The 19,925-nt window shown below is 42.8% G+C and overlaps 2 protein-coding genes across 3 annotated transcripts in view; one reads left to right on the plus strand and one right to left on the minus strand.

Annotated features, from left to right (window-relative positions):
• Positions 1-128: 128 nt before the first annotated feature.
• On the minus strand, positions 129-4,207 carry tyr (tyrosinase). The gene is made up of 5 exons (XM_004543885.4): positions 3,080-4,207; positions 2,475-2,691; positions 1,680-1,827; positions 1,284-1,465; positions 129-1,202 (listed from the first exon to the last, which is right to left on the minus strand). Exons 1-5 carry the CDS (start codon positions 3,905-3,907, stop codon positions 955-957), a joined length of 1,623 nt encoding a protein of 540 aa, XP_004543942.1. The 5' UTR covers positions 3,908-4,207; the 3' UTR covers positions 129-954.
• A 7,309-nt stretch (positions 4,208-11,516) lies between these two features.
• grm5b (glutamate receptor, metabotropic 5b) overlaps positions 11,517-19,925 on the plus strand; it is a 93,054-nt gene continuing 84,645 nt past the window's right edge. Inside the window, exon 1 of one of the 2 annotated variants that reach the window (XM_076892389.1) lies at positions 11,517-11,784. The gene's annotated coding sequence lies outside the window, so the exon portion shown is untranslated. Of the gene's footprint in view, positions 11,785-14,840; positions 14,973-19,925 lie in introns of those variants that run through there. The other variant, XM_076892390.1, reaches the window with a different exon arrangement.

The following is a 19,925-nucleotide window of genomic DNA, read 5'->3' on the forward strand; positions in this document are numbered from 1 at the left end:
CTGAACAGCCCAGTCAATCAGCATTACATGCAGATTTCTGCCACCATGCTGTAAAATACACAATCTCCTAGTTATTTTTAAAAGTGATTATCAACATTATTGCATAAAAAATAGGCAGCAAATTTGCATCAAGTTGGATTTTTAATGAAGCATGTACAAACTCGTGATTCATCTTTGTAAGCACTGTAACAACTACAGTTAATTTGCTTGTGAGAGGATTGCAAGAAAAACTGCACGCTGTCTTTTAGCATCAGTTCAAATACACACATTAGCACATTAGAAATGTAGTCATTGTTTTCTCTGAAATCATATTTTTAACCACTCAAACTAAACTCACAACAGTGGTTAATGTACATTTTTTACATTTATTGCATATTTCACAAAACCCTGGAAGTTAAAACTACATCAGAAAAACTACTTTGAGCCTTATTTCCTCAAGGAATCCCAAAATAATTTTTCTATTCCGAATGTGTGCCGACTGAATGCAAAACATTTTAAGGTGATCCTCCTAGCGGCAGCTCCCTGCTGTTTGCTCATAGTCTCTTTTTAAATGGTCTCAAATCTTAAAGGGTTGGTTCACCTGTCCCCATCACGCTAATACAAAGGAGGTTGCTTCTTGTTGTCTACCCTAATTAGATTAGACAAATCCTGCAAACCCATGTAAAGTTATTTTTAAAACCTGTAACTGTCTGCACGGACAGCTATGTTGCTAACATATCAGTGATTTATCAGTGCTATCACCACTACCCACTTCCTTTCTGTTGATTCCATAGTAGATACCTGCAAGACACTGAGGTGTAAATATGTTTTTTCTTGTTTGGATGAACTGTATTTTCCTTTTTTTAAAAAGTTGCTTCACTGGCTCATCTGTACATGACTATATTTTAAAAAACATAATCAGATTCTTGTTTTTAATTGGCTTCATAACCATCACAGGGTTGTGCAGTACCTGTGTTACAGAGTGGTCTGATATGAAGATGATCCTTCCTCTGAGCTGCTATGCAGTAATGGCTGTCTCTCCCCGTAGCTTGATGCTCTCTTCTTCCTCTGATTGCGCTTCCATTTCCGTCTTGCAAAAACAATGATTACTGCGATGATTGCAGCAATCAGAGCTCCCAGAATCCCGGCACCCACGAGCCACTGCCAGATCTGTTGTGCCTGCTGGAGGTAGGGGTTCAGGAACTCTTGAACAAACCTCTGACCTATGGTGAGACAGATAGGATAGGACAGTAAAGCTTAAAGAAAAGGCCATTTAGGAGATATGTTTACAGTTATGCACTGACCTGGGTCCAACAGATAGGCATATTCATATCCAAGAGCCTTATTGGACAGGAAATAATCTCCGTTTCTATAAAGAGGCAGGAAGGGAACCATATAATAGCCATCATTGTGACCAATAGGGGCATTGGTGCGTGGGTAGCTGTTTCGTGGAGGCTGGTGGTTCCTGAGCCAGCGCTCATAGATACTAATGAAGAGAAGAAGTGAATAAGAAGAGAAAAGGGACAGAAAGAAAAACCTACATGAAAAAATTGAATATATATCATGATTCTACATGATATGCAACTTTTCATCCTTACATCTTCTCTAGGTCTCGCTACTTTTATCTTTCTCACTGCATTACACCCAGTGTGTGCAGTTTACCTTTTGCAAATAATATGGGCGGATAAGTGTTACTATACCTGTCAATGAAAGCATGATGTAGCAGGAATATTGGGTCATTAGCTGAACCCTGTACTGATGACATGGAACCGTTCATGAACATATGCAAGGCGTTGTGCAAGGTGCTCTGGCCTGACACGGCCATACCCGTCTGTGGACTTGCAAAACCTGCAGAAGGTGCATGATACAGGAAGATAACACTCAGGGATGAATTTAGTAGTAAATAGTTTGTAGGTTTATATGAGAAAAATGTTTGTGCAGAGAAAAACGTGAGCTTGGTGGAACAAAAATGAGAAGGAACTGAGATATATTACGACTTAAAAGTCTTACAGCTCGCCTGTGCGACCAAAAAATGTAATTTATTATAATTAATTTCAAAAGTTCTCTGAGACAACGGGGGAATCATTTTCATATTAAATACATTTGAAGTTTTAACAGAATTGATGTCCTGATGAAAGAATGTCCTCTTTCACACCTTGTTCAAATGCACTTGATATAATTTAATTCAGGACTCAGCTTAAGGGGCAGCCTGTGATTTACAACAAAACTGGAAGCATATCTAATGATATAACGTGTGCAGGATGTGTTAAACTCCAACAATAAATACATAAAATAACTAGCAGGTTTTAGTGTCGATGTCTGCATTAGAGTTTGCAATTCCTTGTACACACACTGGTTTGTATCTACCTTTTGTGTTTCCAATGTGCCAGTGCTCATTCACAAGCTTAGTAAGATTAAGCTGAACTTTGGTGATTAAACATGAAAGAAGAGAGGACTAACACAAATGTATGTGCGTGTCTGCCTCTCACTCCTACCCTCTAGGACATTTCTAAAGCTCATGTTGGCAAATCGGTCCATGGGTCCTGTCTCGTACTCGGGGAGGCCCACAGCGAACTCCACATCATCTGAATTGGGAAGTCGTTGCACACGATTGGTATCATGGTTGCCGGGATTACGTAACAATGGACCCTCCCCCGTGGCATTACATAATGCTTCTCGGCTGTTATACTCCTCTGACTGGGTGCAGATAACCTATACAAATGTATAAATGCAAAAGTGTAAACATACACGTTTCTCGGGCTGTTATAGCTCACAAACCTGCGGGCCTCCATAAGGCTTTAATATGGCTTTCTTACAAATAGTAAATGGGCATTAATAGGCATTAGTGAAAACTAATGGAACTCTCTGAGTATTCAGAACAATGCTGCTTTCAAAAATCACAACTTTAAAATAAAAATCTCTCAAATAGTTGGATTAACAGGATGAACCAACTTAATCCTGTGGGCTTGTTTTTACAAGAAAATGAACTTTCAGTGAGTTAATGTATAAAAACTGTTTAAAGGACCACATATAATCAAATATGGGTATTTCCATTCTAAGACACACTGAAACCCAGGGCATGAGGATCAATTTTTCTTACCTTCCATGATGAGAAGACAGAGGCAGTGCTGATGAGGTTGGGATTAAGGGAGTTGCGTCCACCCATCAAGGCATCGGTACACACGTCACAGGTCTGGGAGTTCCTCCAGTCCCAGTATGGGATGGTGAAATTAAAATCTCCTGTTAGCTTCCTGATCTCATTCTCCCAGTGAAGCAGGAAGACTCTGTGCCAGGGCAGAAATGCTGCAGATTCATGAGCAAAATCGATATCTTGCCATACATTCCCTGGTCCTCCCAGGAGGGCATCTCGGGACACATAGTAGTGCATCCACACAAAAAGGTCATAGGTGTTGATGTCAGAGAACATGGGGTTCTCGCCATTTTCTCCCATCTGTGCCCTTGTGCCAGTGGCAATGACATAGTCACGATTGATGGTGTTTTTACCCAGGTTCAGATAGGAGATGAACTTCTGCTGTTCAGCAGTCGACATAGTCAGGATGTTCCTGCGCACTGATTCCCTGTACTCAGCACAGTTTGAACCCCAGTAACCAAACCTACACTCGCCACAGTTAAAACCTCCATAGTTTCCAGCACAGCGGCACGTCCGGTTGAAGAAAGCTAAAGGCCAACGCTCTCTGTCATCGATCCCACTGTGAGGGTACTGGGGTCCATGTGGCTCGTCTGAAATGACCACGTCTGTGCAGAAACCGCGGCCTGACAGGGCACCGCAGGCTGAGCCATCTCCATCCCACAATGGACAGCACTCTTTGGTCCGCAGTCCTTCTGAAGTGGCACAAGGGCGAGGAAACTGGCTTACACAAGCCCCAATCAGCTGTAAGAAAACTAAAGACATACACAGTCTTCTCATGGTGAAAAGTCAAAGGCACTCCACTCAGGGGGAATATAAATTCTTGTTAAAAGTGTGAGAACCTCTTGTCCTCACAGAAGGTTAGGGAGAGCAAAAAGCAGCACCAGCAAATAGATTCACTTACAAAAAGTTACTTCCAGTTAAGCAGAGAAACACAGGCTCACACATTTCCAACTTTTGCTGTTTCCCCCCCTTTTTTTCTGTTTTGTAATATCTACTCCTCTAACCTACCATCTAACTAGCTACCAAACCTCCCTCAACCCTTACACTCATACACCCAGCCAACAGCCCCTTGTTCTCTGCCTACTCATTGAGCTGTTTTAGGGGGCTGTCCTCTGAAAAGTGTGTGATCTCACGCAGCATCACATGCTCAGGATAATATTCTTATTTCACTTTGTCTAGAGACCAGCTGACCTCTACTCCACTTCACCTCGGGCAGAAATGTCTGGTGTGTGTGTGTGTGTGTGTGTGTGTGTGTGTGTGTGTGTGTGTGTGTGTGTGTGTGTGTGTACAGTACTCCCCTCCCTTGGGCAAAGCCTCTCCGGGAATTTATGCATGATCCGATGTGCTACAGAAACGTGTGACAGCAAGGAGCAGAAGTTGAGGAGGTGGGAGAGCGATACCGGACAGTGTATTAATGAAAAGCCAGGCTTGAATTTAAATATTAAGACAGTGTGTTAGGATGGGATGAGTTTGTGCTTCTACTTGGTCTTTTTATGATGTTAAAGAAAGCAAAAATGTAATCTGCTACCTTCAGCGATGTTTAGTACTGTCTCAGAATATCTCAGAATATGTGCTCTAATAAAATGGATACTATTAAAGTTTAATATATTCCATCCATCCATCCATCCATCTTCATCCGCTTTATCCGAGGCCGGGTCGCGGGGGCAGCAGCCTAAGCAAAGAGGCCCAGACCTCCCTCTCCCCAGCCACCTCCTCCAGCTTATCCGGGGGAATACCAAGGCGTTCCCAGGCCAGCCGAGAGATATAATCTCTCCAGCGTGTCCTGGGTCTGCCCCGGGGCCTCCTCCTGGTGTGACATGCCTGGAACACCTCACCCAGGAGGCGCCCAGGGGGCATCCTTGTCAGATGCCCGAACCACCTCAGCTGGCTCCTTTCGATGTGGAGCAGCAGCTGCTCTACTCTGAGCCCCTCCCGGATGGCCAAACTTCTCACCCTATCTCTAAGGGAGAGGCCAGCCACCCTTCGGAGGAAGCTCATTTCTGCTGCTTGTATCCGCGATCTCGTTCTTTCGGTCACTACCCACAGCTCGTGGCCACAGGTGAGGGTAGGGACGTAGATCGACCGGTAAATTGAGAGCTTCGCTTTTACACTCAGCTCCCTCTTCACCACGACGGACCGGTGCAGCGTCTGCATTACTGCAGCTGCAGCCTCAATCCGTCTGTCGATCTCCGGCTCCCTTCTCCCATCACTCGCGAACAAGACCCCGAGATACTTGAACTCCTCCACTTGGGGCAGGAACTCATCCCCGACCCGGAGTGGGCACTCCACCCTTTTCCGGCTGAGAACCATGGCCTCAGATTTGGAGGTGCTGATCCTCATTCCCGCTGCTTCACACTCGGCTGCGAACCGTTCCAGTGCGAGCTGGAGGCCCTCACCCGATGAAGCCAACAGAACCACATCATCCGCAAAAATCAGAGATGAGATTCTGAGGCCACCAAAGCGAAAGCCCTCCGCCACTTGGCTGCGCCTAGAAATCCTGTCCATAAAAATTATGAACAGAACCGGAGACAAAGGGCAGCCCTGGCGGAGCCCATCACCCACCGGGAACGAGTCCGACTTATTGCCGGCAATGCGAACCAAGCTCTTGCAACGGTTGTATAGGGATCGAATGGCCCGTAGCAATGGGCCAGACACCCAATACTCCCGCAACACCTCCCACAGGACACCCCGAGGGACACGGTCGAATGCCTTCTCCAAGTCCACAAAACACATGTAGACTGGTTGGGCAAACTCCCATGCACCCTCAAGTATCCTGGAGAGGATAAAGAGCTGGTCCAGTGTTCCGCGACCAGGACGAAAACCGCATTGTTCCTCCTGTATCCGAGGTTCGAGTAGCGGACGAACTCTCTTTCCAGCACCCTGGCATAGACTTTCCCAGGGAGTCTGAGGAGTGTGATATATTAAACATGACATTTTATTCAGTCTGCCATGTTATACCATGACACATCAAACCTCTTTTAGAAAAGGTTAGATTGAGCTTCACTATAATTTGACAAAATAATATAACGGTGTCTGTCACAGAAGGTGTTTTAAACTCTTTTAACTCATAATGAAGAATGGGGAGGGGGGGGAATTATGTCCTTTACAGACCATTATGAGTTAAAGGTGATAGGATTAAACATAATCAGTGTACTTTGTGGTGGTTAAATACTTAGCCAACACTAATTAGCCAACACTAGTTAGCCAACACTAATGCTGAGGAAATAGACTAATTCTACCCTTTATTTTTAGGAAACAAGGCCATTTTTGTAATAAACATACAAATAATATTTTTTCTGATATATAAAGATTACCTCTGTGACTGGAATTTTAGTTCAGATGCATGCAGGCTGCATAAGAGTCTTGTGTGATATTTCATTTTGACCTAATTTCATGCCCCATCAATAAGAGTGAAAGGGGTGAATTGTTTTTCTGTTGCACAAATATACAGGTTATTACTGACACTGAAAACACTAGTTCATCCACATGGAATCATGAATGAAACCTTTAATGCTGCTGCTGTTTAACAGCAATCATGTTGAAAACTCAACCTTTGAGTCCAAAAGAGGAAAAAGTACAGTAAAATTGTTACGGTTGCTTTGCTTTTCAAGTCTTTAATTGCAAATGAAATGGAAGAGTGAATAGATATGAAGTTGTAGTCATACTTTCCACCAAATGATTAAGATGCTTTGTGTAATAAATACAGTGTATTAATTGTTAATATATTGACAGTGTATTAATAGTATGTAGAAGACGTTTATAGCTGATAAAATACACTTAAAGGCTAATTGCATAAGAAGTGAAATGTAATAATGGGTCTTTGTCAGTATAGCCTCATGGTACACACCACATGGTACATCGTGACGATCAGCTGTACGTGGAAACTTCCAGGAGGAGAAAGAGAGAGATTTTTTCTCCACAGGTTCCGTTCAGACTGGTACAGTACTCAGGGCAGAAAGTCATCTGCGCAAGCTTTAGGATCACAAGCCGGTCACATGCTACCGTAGCCAGGCACGGGATGCAGCTTATCTCGGCGCAGGAGCGCAGTGGAGCGCACAGGAATGACCATCACACGATAAACCTGCCCGCAGGGCTCCTCTGAGAGAGACAAGGGCACACACAGAGTGTTTGAAAAAGTACTTTTATTTGAACTTACCAAGAATTTAACCTGAAATTACAACAGTAGGCTTCAGTAACTCCTGAATAACTCGGAAACCACGTGACGTCGAGTAATGGCTTCGGATTGAGACATTCCCATAAAACTTTTTTTTCCTGTTTCATCCAGACACAAGAGGGCAGCATGAGCCATTTGAAGATAGACCACCAGGGAAGTTGCCTGTCACAGCACGATTACTGCACCCAGTCAGAGTCCTCCTCATCATGCGTAATGAGATAACAGAGGAGGTAGATGACGGCTGATTTGTCTAGCTGAAGGGGATTCTTACGGTTGTTTTACGTTTGACATCTCACAAAACTCCCGCAGGCTTTTAAAAGCCAACCTGTACAAAACTGACCTCCACAGATCAACGAGGAAGTTGTCTTTGTTTTTCTTTTAATGCATCTAATGTGCACTTGAAAATCTGTAAAAAGAAGAAAAGAAAATCACAAGAAGAATTTCAGCTCAGTCTTGAAAACAGACCTAACTGCACCTGTCGCATCTCATCTGTGTGTGTGCGTATGCTTGTGCAGAAGAGATACTCAAAAGCTATTATTTTCATAAACTATGAGTTGAAGCTTCTAATCTTTATCCAGAAACAGTTTCTATAAATGAAACCTCAAGTTGTGGAGAACCCCCCCCCCCCCCCCCCCCCCCCCCCCCCCTTTACTTGTCTTCCTTTTTAAAATGTGATATACTTTCCTTGCGATTTTACAAAGTTTTATTTTATTTCTGCAGGGCAAAGCTAACGCAGAGCTGCAGTCTCCCCAATCTCTGTGCCATCCCTGTTATCACAGCATCCTGGTAGTCAGAGACACTGTGACAGCTTGTCAACCTGTGCTGACAGTTTACATCGACACTGAGGCTGCTTTTCAGAATGTACGCACCCAGTATCTGGAACAGCCTGCCTGCAGAATTGAGAGCAACCTCCCTGAAACCCTTTAAAATTTAAATTTACATTTCCCTGGATATATTATAAAAAATATACACACCATTTTGATTTATTGCATTGCCAAACCCACAGTGACTGCAGTGAGTTTTTTCTAAATAGATGTGCCAAAGATGTGAGACTTTTTCTTTCTTACTGGTTTTTCACTTGTTTCAAGTTTTTTGCAGAACTTCTCCACGATGTGTAAAGTACGTGGACAGGTCTGTCTTTTGTGCTTTATGTGCTTGATGACAAATCTGCAGTCTACTTAAGTCATATTAAAACCCACTCTCCACTTGTTCAATGAAACAGCAGCCACATTACATGTTTCATAACTGACGTCCTCATTTCTCTTTTGGCATTGTGCGATTTGTAGGTTTTTTTCCCCCCTATTTGTCCTACTTAGAGTGGGAATATCACAGAGAAGTGACAACCCTGTAAATCAGCTATGTGTCTATGGCAACAACGGGTATCCACTGTTATTTTGAAATGCCATTGAATAATTGATTTTCCGACTGTGACTGTGAGTCTGTTGTGCTTGTGATTTGCGGAGGAGTGTCGTTAAAAAGACTTTTACCCTATAGATGTTATATGTGTCTGATGCACAGTATTACACACTGATTACACAAACACACATACAGAGTGCAGGTGTGTTTTGCAGGGTGAATTTTTCTTGGGATGATTAATTTGTCACTCCAGTTATATTTTCTGTCCGCTCTGTGCAACCACAAACTCTGTTGAACAGTATCAGGGTCAGAAAAATGCTCCAGATGATTCAGTGGATGATTTTTCTCCATCATATCATTCAGTCCAGTTCTCCATCATTTGACACAGTTCATCCTAACACATGTCATTGATTTGTCTCAGCTTCATCAATATTAATTCACTTATTGATCCAATCTTGCATCAACAGGTTTTAAGTGTCTCTGCGAGTGATTAACGACTTTAATCTCTCTCCATGTGTGCGTGCATGTGTGAAGGAAAGATTAGTTGGCATCAAATGAGACAAGCTGAACTGATCAATTAGATGCTTGTTGATTTTCTGTTTTACTATAAAAGTGAAGGGTTGCTATGGAAATGGCATCTAAGATCTGCCATCCATACAATTAAGCGTGAGATCCAATGTTCATTTATCTTGAACAGGTCTGTTAACCTATTGAGGTGACCCTAACATTAACCTTATGAAATCAGAATATCGACACATCTGGTATGTGTGTGCCCAGAGTTCATTAAATTTAACATTTTACATCAAAATTGGAAATTTTGAATCCAATATCTTGTATCTTGGGACATTTTTTTGAGTGTGCTTGACTTTAATTGAGTGCTACCTGAGGCATTGGATATTTTTGTTTTTGTCCCATTGTGCACAGAGATTTCTCCAAATTCTCTGAAATTATTTAAAATATTACGTATTGTCGATGATTTGACGAATAAAGTATTTGCATTCTGAAACGGTTCCACAATTTGCAATCATTTTTTGAGGGTTTTTTTTTTAGAGATTGGTGAACTGTTGTCCATATTTACTTCTGAGAAACTCTCTAAGATGCTCTCTCTATACACAGTCATGTTACTGACCTGTTGCTAATTAACCTAACTAGTTGCAAAACCTTTCCCCAACTGTTTCTTTTGTTGCCCCAATCCTAACTTTTTTGAGACATCTTGCTTCCATCAATTTCAAAATGAGCTCATATTTTTCCTTAAATTATACATTTTCTCAGTTTATAAATTTGCCTGTTGTTGATAAAATAAGGGTTTATGATATTTGCAAACCATTCTATTCTGTTTTTATGTACATTTTTACACAGCATCCCAATGTTTTCACAACTGGAGCTGTGCATACAGTTATTGCAATCTGTCTCCCATAGTCCTTTTGCACTTAGTCAATTTCTTAATTCTGTATTCAGTGATTGGTAACCAAGTGGTGTTTATCAGACTGGTATCAATGCAGTCATTAGTAACTAGAAAATGTATGACACATCTGGTATAAATAAAAAAAGGAGCAAATGTTGAACCTCAATTGCAAATTGTTATCATTAAAGAAGTTTACTAAGTGGTAATTGTATACAGCAAAACCTAATAGACACCTGCTTGGCTAATTGAATTACAGCCTGGCATCCACATTTAAGAACCCAATACAAGACTAAAAAAAAGGAGAAAGAAATGCGACATCATCCATTTTTATTTTCAGTGACAGATTTGATTTTCTTGGACATGCATAGATATTCTGCCAGAAACCGTTTAACTAGGTGCAGCAGAACCTTCCCCAAACTGCAACCTCTCACCCAGTTCACTGGTCCTCAGCTGCCCATCATCATTCTGGTCTGCACCTGCATCTATAAACATTATTTACACATTTGGGGTTTTGGTCCTTGTGCACTTATAAATGCCATCTGTCTATGCCAAATATGGCCTCACATCAGAACACTCCTACCTTTGTGGTTTGTTCTTGAACATTAGCCATAAAGGTTGAATTCATGCTGAGTCCTTTTCCCCATTCAGAAGCCTGCACTTACTCATCTGTTTTTAATACAAGCTTGCACAGAAAATTGTGTTTTGTGTCATTTTTATAAGAGAGGGCAAACACCACATCTGCTGCGCTGCTCTTCCTGTACCTGCTACTGCTGCAACTGTGAAGTCTCACAGACTTGTTTCTCACATATTCAGGCAATTTCTTATCATTTGTAAGCCATGCTGCATCTGTTGCATTGCTCACAGGTACCTCCACTTTTAAAGGTAGCCTACTTCACTTGATTCATTAGATTAAGCACACATTTTACCAACTTGAAAATAGAAACATTGTAGTAGATAAAGACACCATGCAGTTTTTAAACATATCTACAGTGCTGCACAGCCTTGTAGAAGCTTTGAATAAACAATATATTCACTAGTGTCAATGGAAGTTTGCATTCGAATCTTGAGGCAGTTGTCACTTATGGGGAGTTTTACCCATTTTCTGACCCTTGGAAGACTACACATAGATAATGTGAGAGTCTGTTCATGCGTGCATGTGAACTCTTATGTTTTCCTGTCAGCCCATGTGCTCATGTCAAAGCAAGCTTAGAAGGGTGAGGAGGAAGTGAGAGATAAAAGTCAGTAAGGCTATCACTGCAACATCTAAAGCCTGTCCAGCCTGCATGTGTGTGTGCATGCTTGCGTGTATGTGTATGTGCTTTTAATGGTCTACTAATCCCAAATGCATTTGGCTGGCAAACTAATCCAATGCTTGTCTAGCCAAGCTCTAAAACCCACTTCTATCCCACACTGCCATCTCCCTGCCTCTCCCCTCGATCCCTGCTTCTCTCTATCAACATCTATCTCCAGATGGTATCTTGGAGGTAGGTGCGATAGAGAAAGCGGGAGAGACAGACAGACAGAGAAAGAGAGGGCGGATGACCTCAACGGAGCCTCCTCATTGGAGCGCGTGGCGCGCTAGAGAGAGAGAGAGAGGAGAGGGGGTTCATTTGTTGCCATAGTGAAAAAGTAGATTAACCACCGCGAGCACAGTGCCCTGACGGACTCGTGAGGGATGCTGTGTTTCTCTGGGAACATACACCTGTCCCGCAAGCAAAGGTAGGCTACAACTTCTCTTCTTCTCCTTTCGTGGACAGAGTCAGACATAGTGGCACGAGGACGGCGTGGATTACCTGATGAATTCTCGTTTTTCCTCCCTAAACCACACGACTTTTGGTCTCAAAGTGCGAGGAGACGCTTCCTCAAACGACCGGCTTTCACACTAATAGGCCCATTTATGAGAGGAAAGCCAACACGGAAAGAACAGCAAACCTGTCTTTTATGTGAGAAAGAAAGAGCCACATATCAGATGAATTTTTTTTTATTGTTATTGTATTACCTATAAAGCACATGTTGATGAAATCATAAAATTGGGTTTTATTTTCTATAATTTATTGAATCGAGATATTTAAAAGGACTCGCAAACTTAATTTAAATTCAAAGATGCCATTACAAATGCAAAACTAGGTTTTCTTTCTAAGCTAAAGCTAAAATTAGTTAATGGCAGTATCTGTGTTAAAGCCTGTGCCCAGAGACATTTGCAGGAAAGCGCGATGTTTCTATTACATTTGCATTGATTTATTTCTAATTTTTAAATCTTTAATAATTTGATCTCCGTGGGTCTTTTAGGTGGACGCCAGCCAAAGCAGTAGGTTAATGGCTCTTTACTCATCTGACCGCTATGAAACTTCAAATGCTATCGATCTCATCCATAGTGCCGTCGTCTCAGCCCACAGTGTCACCTCTGAAGTCTGTTTGATCAGAGAGGAGACAGACTCTCATAGTCTAGCCCATCATCTTCTTCCTACATTATGAGGCAGTGCAGCTCACGGGGCAAAGCAACCCAACCGGGGATTTTGTGTTGCCTACTTTTACTCTACAGTATCCGGATCCACTTTTTGGTTGTAGCTGGGCAATTAGAGATGCGTGGGAGTGAAGGAATTAAGAACGAAAATAGCGACACACGGAGAAAACACGTAGGCTACATGCGACATAGGAAGTTAGACAGTGGGCTCACAAAATCAGTAAGCTCCATCATCGCACTGATCAGTGTTGTACTCGTGGATTTCACTCGGTCACGTCCTCTCCATTGTGGGATGCGCGCTTTGGTGAGAGCAAAGTTGGACAGTGTAGTTTAAGTTTTAAAGAAAAAAGTGTGTGTGTGTGAAGGGGGGGGGGGGGTCAACTCTTCTTTGATCTGCTGAATTACACTCAAACCTGAGTTTTTTGAGTTTTCCTCTCTAGAGTGTTACAGTATCTCAGTAACTTTAGGCATTTTGTAACTGCTTATTTTGAAGGTGAGGCTGGACTGAACATCCACTGTCACCTGTAAAGGTTGTTGGTGGCTTGTGTGTGTGTTAGGGAAGGAAGAAGCTGGAATCAATCAGTTGCCACAGAAGAAATAAAACAAATTTTTTAATGCACTGTTTTATACTTTCATACTGAGCTCACTGAACGCTGCTGTAGTAACAAGAAACATTTGATTGATTTATTCTGGTTTAATTCTGGAATAGTGAGAAGAATGTTGAATGCTCACGACAGAAATAATCAGTGTCTGTCTTTGGACATTTCAACTTTAAAACTGAACTCTGAGGACCTCAAAGGTTCTCAAACAATACTTTGTTGGGTAATTTTGCTTATTATTCATAATATTACTTAGCGCTTCTAAACCAATAGATAAGAGAACACAGAAAGAATGTCTTTGGGAGTGTCCAATAGAGTTTACTGAATGCTTTAAAAATGAATCAAAACAACACAATGTATGGAGCAGGAGAATGCCCAATGGATGGATGTTAAAATGAAACATACCTGAACAAAACTGTCATTAGCAAAATTAGTTCAGATCTTTTGGGCGTCCATGATTTGGGCTTGTTCCAGTGTATCCCAAAGATCATGGACGGATCTGGGGAGTTTTCATTGTCCTGTTCCTGATTTTTCCCTAGCGGTTTTTGCAGTTTCTCCAAGCATATTATCCTGCTTGGGGAGACTGCTGCAACATAACCAATTCTGTTTCATTCCAGCTCAGAGGAGGCTTGTTTTTGGTGGAATATAGCATTCATGCCTTGCTATGGTTACACAGGGGCATTGCTTGTGTTTTAACAGAGCTTTGCTTGTTAATCTAGGAAATTTCCCACGTTACCAAAGTGTGCTACGCCCGTCAGGTACAGTACAAACCGTTCATATTTTCAATCATCCAGGGCTTGATTTGTTCCCATTCCAGCTGGAATAGCATGGACCAGGACCACTCTGCATCAAAGCTGGGCACATGCCAGATCCACTATGTTAAAGCAACAACAAGAAAATAGTGATCAGAGACAGTCTTAGCGGCAGTCTTACAACCATAACATAACATTTCAGGTTGTGAAAATGTTCTGTGCACATATGCACAAACCTCTTATTTGGAGGACACCCCCCCACCCCCACCACACACACACACACACACACACACACACACACACACACACACACACACACACACACACACACACACACACACTTTGGCCACTGGTGGACTCCATAAAGCTAAAGGCATTCAAAAAATACTACCCTGTGATGTAAATGGATTAGCCTAACAGTTGTAGGGTATTGTCTTACATGAGAATGAAATAAAACTATAAAGCTCTGCAGATAAACCCCGACACTCGAAGGATTACTCTACCGTCTACAGTACAGCTGTACAGTATGTCTATTATTCACAGCAAGACTTTTCCGATTTGTCTTCATTTTCTCCACATCAGGTCAATGGGAGGAGAGGGCAGGATGATGTGGTAAGATGGATGAAGTGAAGAAAAAAACATGAGAAAAAGAAAGTGAATGACCCATGGGCACGCTGTCTCAATCATAAACAGCAAAGAGATGGGGGGGGGGGGGGAAGAAAAGTGGAGGGAAATGGGGAAGTGGGTGTTTAAGTGCAATTGGATATAGGGAAAACTGCAGAAAAATGGTGGCTACATTTGCAAAGATGGAGAGCAGGAGGGGGCAAAGAAAGTGGGGTCTGCGGAGGATGAGATACGGGGGAGAGAGGCTGAGAAGAGGGAGGAAAAGGGGGCGGGATGAAGAAGAGGTGTTTGGAGAGAGGCTCAGGTGTGCGTGACTGGAAAACGGAGGAAGCTCGGAAGCTGCACAGCGACCAGAGGCAGCTTGACATTGGACTCCACATTATTAGCCGCGTCTTTGCTCCACGGTAGGAACTTGCACACCGGTTATCAAACGGGACCGTGCCAGTGCTGTTGGAGGGGCTCCTATAGGTAAGGCTTGAGATCCAATTTTTGCATGCACATAGCCTGTATTCTGCTCAGACTCATATTGTCGCACTTTGTTATAACCCACTGTTCTTGCAGTATTCCTGAATGGACTTGCAATTACACGTGGCTTTCTTATCCTTGAATTACACGGGTTCGCTGTAACCTAGTTAAAGAAAGCAGCCAATTGCGCTGATGTATGGGAGAAACAAGCATGCCACTGAGACAGAGGACGGCCAGAGAGGCGGTTTTCACCGGCGCGTGTTGTAGCTGTGCTCATTTCAGACCGTGTCTCTTTCATGTTTCGCACCTTTCGATCTCGTTTTCGGATCTGTGCAGATGATGGACTCTCCCCCCCCCCCCTCTTTCCCCCCTCTTCTTGCGGTTAACGGATGCAGCGCTGCGCCAGTCGATGTTGTTGTCTGTGGATTTGATTTCTCCTTGGAGAGACTCAGTTTGAGCAGACGCTGTACGTGCCTGTCAGCGATTAAGCACTTGCAAAGCGTCACATCATTCAATAAATTACTTTAAATTGATGGTACAGGAAGACCAACGAAACCACAAAGGATTAAAAAGGACATAAATAAATAAATAAATAAATAAATAAATAAATGCACCTGGCTGAAAACTGCCGATAGTCTTACTACTAATGGAGACTGCGAGTCCCAGATAAGTGCTGTAAGGTCACATCTTGTTTTGGGGGAGTTGTGCAGGCGCCTTGTCTCATGTGGCTGCAGCGGTTTAAGTCTTTACTGACTAAGCCTTGTTGGCGTGACGATGCATGTGTGATATTTGTATCCCATTCATACCGGGAGCTTTTTGGTCATTCGTCCTCAAAGGCAGGCCTGCACTATACCTATTAGCTATAAAATGCCCATATAAGCTATGTCACTGTGGTGCACTGGAGTTATAGAGGTTTAATGCTGTTTAGTGGTTCTTTTACTTAGTGGGTGTGTTTGTGTCTCCAAGCCTTGGCGCTTTTCTTCATCACTCATCTGTGGCACTCAGATGATTCTAGAGACAAGGCAGCAATTACAAAAATAAATCTTTAGTCTTCTTAAAACCTGCAGATGCACATTGTGTCAAAGGGTTTGTGCAGAAAAAACTAAAAAAAAGCAACAGCAACAATAATGAGCATCTCTTTAGCTGGGAATAGGAGGCTGCATGGAGAGAACCATTGTTCCAAGCCCAATCAGCAAAAGCCTTCCCTGCATAAGTGAATGTGCACACAACACAGAAAAGCAATATGACCCATTTCAGATACAGTGGGGCAAAAAAGTATTTAGTCAGCCACCGATTGTGCAAGTTCCCCCACTTAAAATGATGACAGAGGTCAGTAATTTGCACCAGAGGTACACTTCAACTGTGAGAGACAGAATGTGAAAAAAAATCCATGAATTCACATGGTAGGATTTGTAAAGAATTTATTCGTAAATTAGGGTGGGAAATAAGTATTTGGTCACCTCAAACAAGGAAAATCTCTGGCTCTCACAGACCTGTAACGTCTTCTGTAAGAAGCTTTTCTGTCCCCCACTCGTTACCTGTATGAATGGCACCTGTTTGAACTCATCATCTGTATAAAAGACACCTGTCCACAGCCTCAAACAGTCAGACTCCAAACTCCGCCATGGCCAAGACCAAGAGCTTTCGAAGGACACCAGGAAAAGTATTGTAGACCTGCACCAGACTGGGAAGAGTGAATCTACAATAGGCAAGCAGCTTGGTGTGAAAAAATCAACTGTGGGAGCAATCATCAGAAAATGGAAGACATACAAGACCACTGATAATCTCCCTCGATCTGGGGCTCCACGCAAGATCTCATCCCGTGGGGTCAAAATGATCATGAGAACGGTGAGCAAAGATCCCAGAACCACACGGGGGGACCTGGTGAATGACCTGCAGAGAGCTGGGACCAAAGTAACAAAGGTCACCATCAGTAACACACTACAACGGCAGGGAATCAAATCCCGCAGTGCCAGACGTGTTCCGCTGCTGAAGCCAGTGCATGTCCAGGCCCGTCTGAAGTTTGCCAGAGAGCACATGGATGATACAGCAGAGGACTGGGAGAATGTCATGTGGTCAGATGAAACCAAAGTAGAACCTTTTGGTATAAACTCAACTCGTCGTGTTTGGAGGAAGAAGAATACTGAGTTGCATCCCAAGAACACCATACCTACTGTGAAGCATGGGGGTGGAAACATCATGCTATGGGGCTGTTTTTCTGCCAAGGGGACAGGACGACTGATCCGTGTTAAGGACAGAATGAATGGGGCCATGTATCGTGAGATTTTGAGCCAAAACCTCCTTCCATCAGTGAGAACTTTGAAGATGAAACGAGGCTGGGTCTTCCAACATGACAATGATCCAAAACACACCGCCCGGGCAACAAAGGAGTGGCTCCGTAAGAAGCATTTGAAAGTCCTGGAGTGGCCTAGCCAGTCTCCAGACCTCAACCCCATAGAAAATCTGTGGCGGGAGTTGAAAGTCCGTGTTGCTCGGCGACAGCCCCAAAACATCACTGCTCTCGAGAAGATCTGCATGGAGGAATGGGCCAAAATACCAGCTACTGTGTGTGCAAACCTGGTAAAGACCTATAGTAAACGTTTGACCTCTGTTATTGCCAACAAAGGTTATGTTACAAAGTATTGAGTTGTATTTTTGTTATTGACCAAATACTTATTTTCCACCCTGATTTACGAATAAATTCTTTACAAATCCTACCATGTGGATTCATGGATTTTTTTTTTCACATTCTGTCTCTCACAGTTGAAGTGTACCTCTGGTGCAAATTACTGACCTCTGTCATCATTTTAAGTGGGGGAACTTGCACAATCGGTGGCTGACTAAATACTTTTTTGCCCCACTGTACCAGCAAGTAATTTGAAAAAAACCCCATTATGCCAGATCATTTTGCCCGTCCGTTCCTGTTGACAGTTTATGTTTCATGTTATTATTTTATGTGGTATGTTGCAGTATAGTATTGCAGCTCCTGTTTCTCTCGGTCGTCTAAAAACACCTTGCGAGCATTGAAGTAATTCTTTATTAATATCAGGATTACGTCTGGTGAACATTTTGTTTTTCATACAAAATGATTCAAATCAAAGACTTCTGATAACATTTCAGACTTAAATGTCATGTTTACTCAAACCTTTTTATAAAGGCTGCAAACACCCCAAAAATATTCCCAGGGGGATTTTTTGAGAGAACCTGTCAAATATTAGTTTTCTTTGACCACCAATGTACTCAGAGAAAAGGCAACAAAACATCTTTTGTGTAGATATCCATTTATCTTGACACATGTCACATGACACATGTCAAAACTTGTGTGCCGTTAAATGAACGCGCTGGAGAAATAGGGTATGTGGGTAAACGCACATCCATTTGTATTTGGCACACTTCATTTGACATGATATGTGTCTCTCTGTGGGATCGTGTGTTGTTAATAACGGCGGTGAGCTTACTGATGTACATCTGTCTTAGGATGCTTTCTTCTTCTCCCCTCATTTAACCTGTCAGAATGTGCAGTCAGCGGAGAGCTTTTACAGTCAAACGCAAACTGCTCAGATGATGGAAAGCACAACTATAATCTGTTCTGAAAACTCCAGACATCACCCCCTCACCCCATCATTAAATGCAAACACAAACGTCTGTGCGTCATACAGGACAAGATAAAGAGGATAAATGCATTTGTCTACAAGCCATGCGTCTAAATTTAGTGTAATTCTTAACGCCCCTGTTTAATACGCAGTAAATTAAATGCTTTCTCAACACATAAAGCAGTATGCTAGGCGGGGAGGGGGAGGGAGAGTGTTTGTTACTGCCTGTGTTGTGTGTTTCTGTCTGTGTAAAAGTTGATTTGGATGGTTTTATAATGCCCGTGTGTATAGTTTGGATAGAGCTAGAGATATAAATGCCTAATGGCGTGAGCAAGATGTTTGTTTAGGGAATAAGGATTTGACTTTCTTTTCAGTTCGGCCAACAAGAGAATGATACGGGGGGAGGGACAGACAGACACAGTGTATCTGTCTGACTGAGTGTGCAATGCAGAAGCAGTGGATCGTTCAAGGGAGGGAGAGAAATGATGAAATGAACGTGGTGAAGCGGTTTTGGTGTGGGGGTAATGTGTGTCTGCTGTGCAGTGAAATTCTAGGGAGAGATTCTTCTATGAGGATTCTTCATCTTCATCTTTGTATTAACGTGTCAGTAGAAAGACAAAAGAGGAGGCCAAGAAAGAGACAGAGTTGCGTCACTGATGGAGAGGGAGCGCATGTGAGACAGAGCAGAGTTTTGTTTGATTTGTTCATTACTGGAGCAGCAGTTAGCCCTGTTGCCATCCTGACACTGTCACGTTAATTACGTACAGAGAGACTCTGTCCCCTGGTGCCTCTTTTTTTAATCGTTCATGCCTTCTTCTTCTATCCCCTACTCTGTCTCTGTCTTCCTCTACCTTCTTCAGCATACACTGTGTTTCTTCCTCCTCATTTCCTCTCCTTGCAGTGTTCCTCCATCTGCCTTTTTTGTTCGCTCGTTTTCTCTCTCTTCCCCCAAACAGCAGTCTGCTAACCGCCCGACATCCCTGCCACGACCTTGATCCTGTTTTGCATAAGCAGTGGATGCCATCCTCTGCTGAACTGTCCCAGCTCCCCTGCTGTTTACGGTCAATTAAATTTCTCAGTTGCAGTGAAGGAAAGTATTTGTGCAGCTTCGGGGTTAGGCAAATTACAAGTCTTACCCATTAATGCAGAGGGATGGCTACTTGAAAGTTTACCCAAAGGATGAAACTGATGCCCCCGCACTTGGCTGACTGTTAAACACAGGGCGCTTGGTGTACATCGCTTAGCTAGATATGTCCCATATGCTGTTTTGAATCATCCACTTAGTAGCTGACTTGCCCACGTCTTGCAAATAGGAATTCTTTACTGTTGCCTAAACTCTGCACTTCATTAAAGGAATCCTTTC

This window comes from Maylandia zebra, linkage group LG14 (assembly GCF_041146795.1).
Source record: "Maylandia zebra isolate NMK-2024a linkage group LG14, Mzebra_GT3a, whole genome shotgun sequence".
Lineage (NCBI taxonomy): Eukaryota > Metazoa > Chordata > Actinopteri > Cichliformes > Cichlidae > Maylandia > Maylandia zebra.